General features: G+C 38.7%; 1 protein-coding gene across 3 annotated transcripts; it reads right to left on the bottom strand.

Moving 5' to 3' along the window:
* Nucleotides 1-465: 465 nt before the first annotated feature.
* Nucleotides 466-11705, bottom strand: LOC133863595 (1-phosphatidylinositol-3-phosphate 5-kinase FAB1B). Of its 3 annotated transcripts, XM_062299613.1 has the most exons (12): nucleotides 11271-11705; nucleotides 9850-10511; nucleotides 8685-9431; nucleotides 7583-7736; nucleotides 7123-7467; nucleotides 6003-6908; nucleotides 5579-5910; nucleotides 4989-5112; nucleotides 4733-4903; nucleotides 2677-4173; nucleotides 1282-1548; nucleotides 466-1113 (listed from the first exon to the last, which is right to left on the bottom strand). In XM_062299613.1, the coding sequence occupies exons 2-12, from the start codon at nucleotides 10461-10463 to the stop codon at nucleotides 787-789; spliced, it is 5484 nt and encodes a 1827-aa protein (XP_062155597.1). In that variant the 5' UTR covers nucleotides 10464-10511; nucleotides 11271-11705; the 3' UTR covers nucleotides 466-786. The 3 variants fall into 3 exon arrangements, with proteins under 3 accessions (XP_062155597.1, XP_062155596.1, XP_062155598.1); XM_062299612.1 differs by having other exon boundaries at nucleotides 9850-11704; XM_062299614.1 differs by having other exon boundaries at nucleotides 8685-9428; nucleotides 9850-11704.
* Nucleotides 11706-12033: the final 328 nt, after the last annotated feature.

Below are 12033 nucleotides of genomic sequence, written 5' to 3'. Positions count from 1 at the left end.
GTGACTAAAAGGGTAAAATATAGTACTCGCTCACATCATGTATGTACCAAAAGTTATGAAGAAACTTTGCTCAGTTAAAGTTCATAGACCACAAACCAGGGCTGTAGCCTGTAGCCTCCATGAATCATGAATCTAAGCATGTCATAGCCGCTTTAATACTAGCAGACGGATTCATGGAAATCTCTGAAATGATAATAACGTTAATAAAATCTGGGCTAATGTTTGATCTTGGAGTATGTGCTCATATCATGTCGTATAAAGACGAAAGAAAAAGTCGTTTTTTTCAGTGCCAAACGCTCTATTTGAAATATACCATAGGCTACCCTTACCAGCTGAGTGTGAATAAATACAGTAATGTTTTACAAAAAGATCCACTTTGAATATCCTCTGTTGATGTTGTTGCACAAACATAGGGAGAAAGCAAAACCACATACACACCAAGAGAGAGAGACAGAGACAGAGAGATTCAAAATTAACATCAAAATTTTAAGAATAAAACATGTATACACATTTCAAAGCTAACATGAATAAGTTTTTGTACAAAGATTTCGTGGAGAGGTGATCTAATATTATACCCCTGACAGAAATCTCCACGGCTTCAACAGCCTTCTTCTGCATCTTCTAACAAATAATTATGAATTTCTTCTGTTGAAAAAATACAAATGAAACTGCTATCCAAAAGAATTGACTATGGAATGGGAAAACATATCAAAGAGGAAAAAGGACCATGTGGGAGGAGTAATTCCAAATTACATGTCTAATGTACAAGCACAAAGACTCACAGTATCATCCAACCGATGTCCCACCTTGTGTGTTCTCTTCAAATAAGTCAGACAGGGATTTGCTTGGAACAATAGATTGTGGCGACCATTGATCTGGGACCATTAGAAAATACGTAGTCATTGCTTTCCTGAACCTTTTCTTGTATTGCTTGGGGGAAATTACAGTTGGAGAAGAGTTCTTTGGCCCACCAAGGATGCCTGAAGCCTTCACCCATGTTTCGAGATGCTTGTCCCATGTATATTGCCTCATGAAATCAATGATCCCAAGAACTAATTCATGCTTCTCTTCATCCACCCCAACCAGTAGTGAGTAATCCATTACATCAATTGACTGCATCAGCACAGGTGTAATGACAAATTAAAATGGATAAGAACATAATCTAATAATGGAAGGCTGTGCAACCTGTACAATCTCTTTCATTTTTATTTTTACACCAATGAGGAATATATACTGCTCAACTCTTGGAAATGAAGTTACACACAAAGATTAAGAACTTACTGCCAGAAACGAGGTATCATTCCAAACAGCTCTTTCCAACAATCGCTTTGCTTTGTTTCCAACAAAAATAGGAGAAGTTGGCATTGCTTCAATCAAGTTCTGATCCAGCAGAACTTTGTTGCTCCCACTCGAATCAGGATTATACCGCGATCGAGAAGATCCTTTAAGATCATAAAGCCGTGTTACATTCCTTCCAAACAGAAGATTCTCCATCACTAGAACATCCATCTTTGATTCTTTCCCTCCTTTAAGATGCTTAGATGTTACCTTCCAGCATAAAGCCAACAAAGAGTAAGCCCCGGAGGATTTACTGTATCTAATGTTAGCAACATATGGAATGCCTCTTGTATTTAGTAAATAATATAATTATATAGCTTCGAACATGGCAAATTCAAAGATCCTTTAGGGAAAGAAAGCTATTTTCATAAAATCATTAGCAACTAGTATGAAAGCCTAATGAAATTTATTGACCAATTATGAAACTCATATGATAAGGAAAAAAAGAAGTGAAAAAACACACTTTAAAGGCAGCTCCAAATATCAGCCACTTATTTCAAGCTTGTTGAAGTGTTGATAGCTGGATTAGCATACAAAATATCGAGACCATTAACCAATAAAGAGTGATGGTAAAAGTTGTCATATGAAGTATTAAAAAAAAACTGTAGAGCCAACTGATAGGCCTCCACTCAACCTATTTGCGCCCTTTCTAAAGCATTTATTCTCAACAATACAATTGATTCACAATATTATTTTTTATTTTTTTTCCAAAAAAGAGGCTAGTCAATGCATGCATATTTATTTTATTCCTCAACATATATATAAAAAGAGTAAGAAAAGTGAATGACATTTCAAAAATTAGCTCAATCCAGTTTGGTTGTCCAACAGAATTGGAATGAACCATAAGTAGTATCCATAGCATCTAGTGTCAAACCCATCTCTGTGAATGGGGAAATTGAAGAATGGCAGCCTTCATTTTAAATGATGGGATTTCATGAACTCCTAAATGCTTCTTTTGACATTCTTTGGTGGCCCCTTTTGTTTTTCTGGCCTTCTTTAATGGCCCCTTTCCAAGCAATAAATTATTGCCTAGATGGCCCCTTCTAGGTAATAATTATACATTACATGCCCAACATAAAGGAAAGAGGCCATTCAAATTTATAAGCATAACAAAGTAGGTTCCCAACAATTCTTTTGTTTCGGTTGCCCTAGCATTACCCATGCTAATCAAGTAAACTTGTGTATCTATATACTAAAGAAGCCAATTCTTAGTTAAAATAATAATCAGAGTTAAGGTTACCAGCTTTTTGATTCATGACTAGACTTGGCAAGTTACCAGGTTAACAAACGAGTATGATGACTTAGCCTGGCCGGCATTTGCAATACTCAAATAAGTACCTGATAGATCCCCAGAATCTTTGCCAGGGACGTTGGACTTCCTGAGTCAATTGATTCAGATAGGTACTTGAAATATCCAGGAGCAAATTTTATAAATGATTCCAACTCTGTCTTGGTGACTTGTTTAATGATAAATCTTTCATCCAAGGTTTTTGCAAAGAATACATTGCTCTTGCCACCCTGGGCACCCCACTTTTTACAGCGACTAAGAGACCTTATGAAATCAAGCTCAGAAGGACAACAAATCTTCCTTAAGGTTTCAAAACGCTTTGCGCAGTAACAAGTCACAGAATATTTCACCTTACCAAGTGGGCCATCATCTCCAAAAGAAACTCTGGCATGCAATGCCTTTGTATATGAGAGTGGGTCTAAAACCAGGGAGCTACGAGATCCAGACATACCTAAAATGCTATCATCTGAAGACCCAAGACTTCTATGATACTCAGAGGCTGTGTCATCGGCAGAATGGAGCAATTGGGAATTCATTGAATCAGAAAGTGGTAAGAAAGCCACAAAATCCGCCCCATCTTTTGTCCTTTCAACCTCATCAGTCAGTTGCATATGATATTCTGGTGACACTAAAGCATAAGATATAATACTTGTTGGTTCATCATCATATACTGGAATGACGGTATCATTAACACCCACAGGAAGAAGCAGCCTAGCCCCACCTTGGAGTTCCAACTGCCGAAAGGATGAAATGTAGACTGGATTATACTCTCTCAGTGTATCAAGCTTCTGAGCGCTAGCTAAAAAATTCTTGTTGAAAGAACGGTAGAAGTTCAAGAAAGGCATTCCTAACCAGCTTACAGAGTCTTCCATGCTATCAGGGTTCTTGGTGGACAGTACAGGTGAAAGAGCAATGGCAACCTTAGTGCCATTTTGCTCTTCTGGTTGGTTCTCTAAATTCAATCCCTCCACCAATGCAGGGGTGGATGAAGCTTCTGCCATGGCCAAATCAGGAAGTGTACTGGTACTATCCTTTGGTATTCCAACTCCGGTGTGATTTTCACCTATCCATGCAGCATCAAGGGTATCTGACAAATTTCCCATGATAGGGAACTGCCCATCAGAGAGGGTCCTATGAACATGTTCTGGTTTTAAAGGGTCAGATTGATCTTGACCCATGTCTTTTTCTGGATGAACTGAATCAGACAGGTTAGTGTCGCTACCATACCCTCTCTGCTCAGGGCCTTTGTTAAGCTTTGCTTCCACAGGAAAAGAGTCATAGCTACAAAAGCCTTTCTCCGGCAGGTTGGCCACATTCACATCCGTGAGCTTATCACTACTAACAAGGGGTTTCTCCACATGTTCTGAACTTGAGATGCTTAAACCATCCTGAAGGCTACTCTTATCTAAATTGGCCAAATAAATCAGGCGATAGTCCCACATATAAGACTGAAAAAGTAACTGCCTCCGCAGTCGATTGATCTCAAGAATGTCAATAACAGGTTGTCCCTTTTTGGTTTCCTTGGTCAAGGTCTTTTGGAGTGATTCCTAAGACAACATCAACCGTAAAAGTTAGAATCCAGATATTAAAAAGCAGCAAATAAACAGTTTACTTCAAATATAGGCATTATCAAGACTTGATTTTTTTTTTCTTATAAAAATTTCATTTATATTTACTAAATTTTGCAAGTTTCCATTCAAGACCAGGATTATATTGATGTGAAAACATTAAGGAACCAACTAAAAAAAGGCACTTCGTGTGAATCAAAAGATATTTGCATAGTTACTGTTACAGAAAATAGGTAAATAAAAAGGTTTGCAGAAAGATGGTGCACACACTCACACATCATGTATGTATGTATGTATGTATGTATATAATTCAAAACACAGAATCACAGTTCAATTTTTCTTCATCATAATTATTGACTAGTTCACAAAATCAGGAAAAAATAGTTTGATTAACCATTTCCATCGAGTCCCTGATTTATCCGCATACGTGTCCATTGATTTCATATTGTCTATATATATATGCACTGGAATACAGCTTCCAGGACATAAAATTCATGTAATAAGTCTGGACAATTTGCATAAATAAAAAGGGCCTCACCTCGAACTCTGCCTTCTCCTTTTGTAACATTCCTTCCAGTTCTGCAATTCGGCGCTTGGTTCCAGGGGTTTTCATGCCACTATGAAGCGACCCTGAACCAGATCTTTTCTTTTCTATTTGGCAAAGAGCATTAAGTACTTCAGAAAACAGAAGCTCCGCACGGTCAACCACCTGTCATAACACAGAACTCAATCATTATATGGAGTGATATAATTCAAATGTAATCTTCAAAGACCGGAACTTGTGATCACAGCACCTCATCTGTTTCTTTTCGTAGCCAATCCTGATTTTCATAGTTGAAGTCCAGTTTGGGCAGTGGAAGGTAGACAGAATGAACATCAATCGATGCATATCGAAAGCAAGCAACCATTTTCCCAAATCTGCACATGTAAAAAGGTGAGAGAGAGAGAGAGAGAGAGAGAGAGAGAGAGAATCTATAGATTGTCGAGAAAACATGGACTTCTAATCATATATGTTCCACCCTTATATTAGCTCAATCGGCAGTATACCTCCTTAAGTGGGCACAATACTGCGATCAAACTTTTCTCATTTTTCTGAAGATTCAACAAATACATGTGACCATCCAGAAAGAGGGATAAAAGAGGGTGGCTGAAATCATTCAACTTGTTCAAATAAAGCCAAGAGGATCAATTTCAATCCAACCAACAGGATCTTAGTTCTAGAAATATGGCATATGATAATTGTCTTGATGAAGACCCTGCATAAATGCCATGTATACTGTACTCTTTGATAAGAGACACAACTACTCATAATATCCTGACCATATAATGTGTGTGTGTGTGTGTATATATATATATATATATGGATGAGATATGAAGAAAATACCCATAGAAACGAAGACAATCTCTATGTAAAGAATGGCCACAACTTGCCACCCTGCTTGCAGCCGCATGGTTTGAAAAGCTGAGCTCCAAAAATTTCCCAAAAGATAAACCCCAGGCAGCATCAGACATCACTACTCTTCGAGTTGCTGGAGGAAAACCATTGGTCCTTGGACACCGCAGGCATCTGTGCCACATCCAGATCTTTCCTTCCCTTTCACCAGGTAAGAGAATTTCTCCTACCTTCTTAACAGATATGGTGAGGGTACCCTGTCTATGAGTATAGCAGTGAACATGGGCTTCTGATGGCATGCCACAAGAACGACAATGGTAACTCTGACAAACAATTTAGCTACCTCAGTTTAAAATATATTGCAAGGTTTTGTATAAAGACAGATATATGCAGAGGTCGGAATGAAAATATTCACCTGATCGAACAAATGGTCCCGTAAAAACCTTCCAAGAGGTTTGTCAAAGCTGCCATAATATTTGATTCGAAAGAGATGGGACCTCTCACAAACAGTCCCCTTCCATATGCACCGGGATGATAATGATACCAAAATGCTCTGGTGATCAGAAGGTGCTGGAGGAAACTCTTCTTTTAAAGGCACATGATCTTCTTTCAAAGGTCCTCGCTCTTCTGGATGGTTTTTATTATATTCTTGCACGGATGATATCTCTGAACTGCCTAGCTGATTTGCAGCCATTGCAATGTGACCATTGTGGAAATCTTTTGCTATAACATCCTGTCCCAATAAAAACGCAAAACCATTAACAGTGAGATGATTATGTATGACAGCTGGGCTGTCATTTGCTGCAGAAGTTTCCACCACTAGGGGTTCTTTAAAACCCATTTTAATTTTGTCATCAAAGGTATGATAAGGAGAAAGTCTGCTGAGGTAAGAATCTGGAGAAACATTTCCTGAAGGAGCACAGGAGGAAAAAGCTGAATAGTTTATCAGATTTGAAGTGGTTTCAGTGGATCGAGTACTAGATCCATTGGGTAAACAAGTTTGTGCATTGTTAATTGATGGGGCCAGATCTGAGGTAGGGACACTGTTTGATCTCCTTGGTTCACCAATCTGTTGAGGTCCCTGTGACTTTCCATCAAAAACATAGAAACCAGGTACTGTTGAGATGGATCTCTCAATGCTCGATGATTTATCTGGAAGTGCAACGGCTATTGGAGAATTCAACGGGATTTCTGGCAGAGAGGCTCCTTCATCAGCAAGAAAAGAAGTCTCCAAAGCCAAGTGATATGCTGCAAAAATTCCATACTGAACCACATGCTTCACTTTCTTCAACTCATCCCCATTAGCACCTCTAAGTAAAATCTGACATAGAGGCAAAAGAACTATATGAATACTTTGTAGTAGGTATATCAAACGCTTACACTAAATAAGATCTACGAAATTGCCTAACAGCAACATGACACACAACTTGCAAAAATATATGCAGTTGGGACCATCATCCATGTGGATGCATATAACTATGCCATTAATAATCCATGTTAGACTGTGCCTTTCCAAATTAAGTTTGAGGACTTACAGTACAACCCAGCGGTTTCGGGCACCCTTCAAAATACATCAGTGTCTTCACCAATTTCTTGCCACCCTGTCCCGCAGTACCATGATGTTCTAGAAACTTCTCCACATGAAATGCATCACAGTAGCCCAAGTTCTGAGATGAAAGATGATCAATTGAAGGCACTATTTGAGCACCTGTGCAACGGGCTATACGTTCCAAAAGTGGCTTCTTGATGTTGAGAACAAGTGATATGTCTTTTGCAAGAAGGTACTCCTGTGCATATCGAGAAACTGATTTCTCTACCAAAAGAACATCAGGGTGGTGGGCATCTATCTTTGCAACTGCCATCTTTATATGGTCCATTTCCTAGATATGGATGCAAAACACATAAGAAGAAGAAACCAAAAATGAAAAATAAAAAATCAAGCACTAGAAAGTAGTGAGAGGCAAATTGATACAGAAAAGGGTAAACGATAAAAACCTGCTGCAACAGCGTATCAAAACTCGACAAGAGGTTAGAAACCCGCTGGTACTCAAGAGCCCCCCCTAGGATCAATATGCGAGGTTTCTCTATTTTTGATGTCATTCGCCGGTGAGCCACATTTTTCTTACAAACAACTCCTTTGACCACCACACTAAGACAAAAGCAACTTAATTAGAAAGAAGGAACTTAAGAGCCGGGGATCAGAATGATATATGAAAGTCTCTAGTTCACTACTAAAGCTAAAACATAAATTAATTTAGGTAACGTATATATGACCTGGTAGACATTACAATCCAGGATATGAATTTTATTTGATTGGGTGATACACTGAATTTTATTTGCATCAAGTTTCCTCAATGATTAGTGAGATGCCTCTTGTTTTGCTATTCATAAATCCAGGTTTAATGGAAACACCATCCAACTGCTTCTCTCGTGATTTATACTTTTGTGTACTTTATATTGTTGCTAGTATGCTTTGTTACTCTTGCTTCTCTTACGAGTTATTAGTTCGTTTACCATATATGATTAGATCAGAAACTTAGTCTCCAGCAGCCCCAGTTTAACCACCCACATTCATTCCAAATCCATACACCTATACCCTAAAGTGAATGTTAGGCAGATAGGTCCACCACTCTCGTGATTTATACTTTTGTGTACTTTATATTGTTGCTAGTATGCTTTGTTACTCTTGCTTCTCTCATGAGTTATTAGTTGGTTTACCATACATGATTAGATCAGAAATTTAGTCTCCAGCAGCCCCAGCTTAACCACCCACATTCATTCCAAATCCATACACCTATACCCTAAAGTGAATGTTAGGCAGATAGGTCCACCACTCAAACAAGATCGTTCAGCACCACACCTCATGAAGCGGAGGACGCTAGTTTGAATCTCCCCTTGGGGACAAAAAAATTACTTAAAAAAAAAGAAAAGAAAAAAGAAAAGAAAAGAAAGATTGTTCAGCACAACAAGAACAGACCATCTAATCAATGATTTACTAATGGAGAAATCTAAATTCGTGAATTTATGTGCAAGAATGTGAAAAGAAAAACACAATCCGTAATGCATTTATAGTCATAGAAATTACTGAATATTTTACCTTTCACTACGTTGTCCAGACGCTATGCATTTTACTTTTACATATCCACCTGGGTCCATCCCTCCACCTGTGCTCATATCTGGCTTTAAAAGCGTAGCAGCTTCCCAGGATAGAGATGTTATAATCTCCAACCAACTCTCTTTGTCATCTTCGTCACCTATGGAAAGGTTCTCAACCTGCAGTAGCTGAGCTACCAGAGCCCTAAAATGCCCATCAACCACATTCTTCATAGCCTTCTTATGCTCCTCACTTGACCTATCCCTATTGCGAGACTCCCCACTCCCAAAACTGCTTGAGGTTCGTAAATAGCTCCACTCTCCAGCAGCACCACCACCATCATCATCATCATCAAACAGACCTGCTTCCTTCTCATCTTCTTCATCTTCTGGCTCAGGTGGCAGCCAGAGAAGTCCATTGTTCTCAAAATCTACAGGTTCTGTGTCAACATCCTGTGCAGCATATATAGAGGAATGTGCTTCACACTCATCACCAATATCATGTTCATCTTTTTTCCCTAGCAGTGGGATTCCTTCCAAACCCTGTGAATCAAAACTGTGATGTAATGGAGAGCTGCTTAAACTCTTTGCTTCATTGCTTTCTCTCTCAGGATGGACCTTATGTGATCCGTCGTCATTGCTCAGCTCATCAAAATCAACTTGACCGTAATAATCATTGACTTGAGAAAAGTGCCTTGTTTCAGAATCTGACCGATATACACCATACTCATCATCGTCATCATCACTCCTACTGCCACAGAAATAGCACAAAACCTGTAACTGGTTATAACACGGAAAAACCTACTTTTCTTTTTCCATGTAGCACTGACTGAATATATTTCAAGTTTAATAGCAAATCAACTTTACAAGATGATATTGAAAATTATAATAAACTGATCAACTGTTCTCCCTAAGATATACAAGTGCTGTTATATGTTAAGACTCGCATCCCACTCGGTGGAACAGAATGCAGGCTATCCGTTTCCATAGCTAAAACACATTAACAACATTGTATTAATTATTCTCTTATTATACATATCTTATGCATATATTGATCAAAAATAAAAGGAAGACGATCTGGAATGCGAGTGTGTTAAAAAAGGTTTCACACGTGTACAATGTTCCAGTGTGAATACAAGAGAAAGTAATAACAGGAGAGACGATCAAACCTGTTCATTGAGAATCCATATTGGTTTGGATTCCCTACATCTGAAACAATTTCTTTGCTCCTTCCTGAGGCTAATTCGCCCTGCCTATCTGTGCTTGCTTCCATCAAAGATGATTGACGTGGGCTGAGGCCTGAACTGCATTGACCTCGCTGATAAGGATCAACTGAGTATGGCATTGAGCCAAGTGTAATGCTACTACTGTTTGCAGTGCCACTAGATTTAGTGCTGGCCAAACTTGTTGCTGATGGCGAAGTACTGAGATCCTGGTTGGCAGCCTGGATCCCATTATCAGGAGTAGCTATGCCCTGCACCCATTGCTTGAAACAATAGTTACATACCCGAATCTTCTCCCACTCTTCCCCGGCAGTCCTTGAGTCACCAGATGGGGCAGGAACTGAATTTTCCGTACACCTAGCACAGAAAACTCGGCCACAAAGTCGACAATGGTGTCTACGGTTAAATATCGTGAACTGAGAATCACATTCGTAGCATACCCTACAGCTCTGATCAGGCATCCAAAAATCCCTCGACACATTTGCTGGCTCGGATCGCCGAGGGATCCACGATTTCACGATACCGACTAGTTCAGAAAACGTCTTGTCCGGGGCATCCATCGACAAACAATCCAGTAGTCTTGTTCATTATAACATGCTCATTTGCCACTGTTAACAAAACATATCCTAAAATGACAGCAATTCTAACAAGTTCATACAAACTGAAGAGCCAAAAACCTAAATCAATCTACTCTGCGCAAAAATTTGTATACTTCTCTCTGCCCCAGTAAGAAAAGCACCTTTGAAGACCAAAATTCAATCGATGAACATCTATCAGCAATCTCTTAAGGCATTAATTAAGGCAGCTCTTGGTTCTCCATCTCATATTCTCGATACAAAAAAAATAAAAATAAAAATATATCCCTCCTCCCTTAATCTAACCACAGCCACCTTGTATTTATCTAACCAGAATTCAGAAGCCTAACCCTACTTCTCACACAATTCAGCTTCTGATCAGAACAAAAAAAATCTCATAAATCCTGATACTGCTTCCACCTAAATTCATAAACCAACGACTAACCAGCTCAGTTTGTCCAGAAAAACAAAAACAACTAACCCAGGTCCTTAATTCAAATCAAAACAAAGAGACAGAAACTCCATTAAAGAAAACCGCACAAAGCCTTCTCGAACACAACGCATAAGAGATTCAAACACGCTTCTCCGGATTTACCCAACACAAACCCATCTGTCTTCCATCACTCCCACGCGCTACCCATTAGTTCTCAAATCCAAAGCAAGCCAAATATCCAAAACAAACCCAATAACAGAAACAAACAGTTTTCTTGTCCTCTTAATGAAATCAGAGCCTCCCACTAAAAGAACAAGAAACAGGGATATGTATAATTCTGATCAAAATTAGTAACTTACCTCTGAAACCAATCAAATTACATGGCAATCAGATCATCTCTGAGTGAAAGACGAAACGGGGCACCACCAGAATTTGCGCCACGTGTACAGGAAAACGTGACCCGCCGAAAGCTCTCAGAGAAAGAAGGGTAGTTGGAGAAACTGAGAAAAAACCCACCACCCAGAAAGCGATTTCCGTTGCCAATTCATAACTCAATGCTTCAATTTTCGATCTTTCTGATCATTCACTCTGACCCCCACCCCTTCAATATCTACAAGGAAAAACGAATTTCCCAGCAAATTGGGATTCATAGCAAATGAGTGACCTTTCTTTTCTTGTCTGACTCTCCGCAATTACCAGTTTATGCATTGAATAACACAAATAATCACTTGATCAGATAATGTTTATATAACATTTTTCGCTTTTTCTTACATGTAAATGAGCTTTCCTTTTTTTCTTTTTTTTTTCTTTTTCCCTCTCGATTATGAATGAATTTGTTTGGGACATTGGATTTTAATCGTTTTTCGTTTTTAATTTTTATTTATTTATTCCTGTGGCAGATATAGAGACACACTCATAACGTGGTTGCAGGATACGTATCTGACGATTATAAATCAACAAAGGGAAAAACTAATTCCAAAAAAAAAGTACCAATTTTTTTATTCTTTCTTTATTTTCCTTGAGACGACGTCGTTAACACCATCCACATTTTGAATAAATTTAATAACGTAAAAAAAAAAAAAAAAAAAGGGCTTGAATTAGATTTCGTAGGGGTAGATTTGA

This window comes from Alnus glutinosa, chromosome 3 (genome assembly GCF_958979055.1).
Source record: "Alnus glutinosa chromosome 3, dhAlnGlut1.1, whole genome shotgun sequence".
Lineage (NCBI taxonomy): Eukaryota > Viridiplantae > Streptophyta > Magnoliopsida > Fagales > Betulaceae > Alnus > Alnus glutinosa.
This window is presented reverse-complemented; position numbering and strand designations above follow the sequence as displayed.

What these genes read in the sequence shown, in the direction of transcription:
- LOC133863595 (XM_062299613.1), bottom strand. Translation starts at nt 10,463, where the DNA reads ATGGATGCCCCGGACAAGACGTTTTCTGAACTAGTCGGTATCGTGAAA. An exon ending in GATTGTCTTCGTTTCTATGG is followed by an intron (nt 5,113 to 5,578) that starts GTATTTTCTTCA and finishes TTACATGTGCAG; the next exon opens with ATTTGGGAAAATGGTTGCTT. An exon ending in AGGAGAAGGCAGAGTTCGAG is followed by an intron (nt 4,174 to 4,732) that starts GTGAGGCCCTTT and finishes ATGTTGTCTTAG; the next exon opens with GAATCACTCCAAAAGACCTT.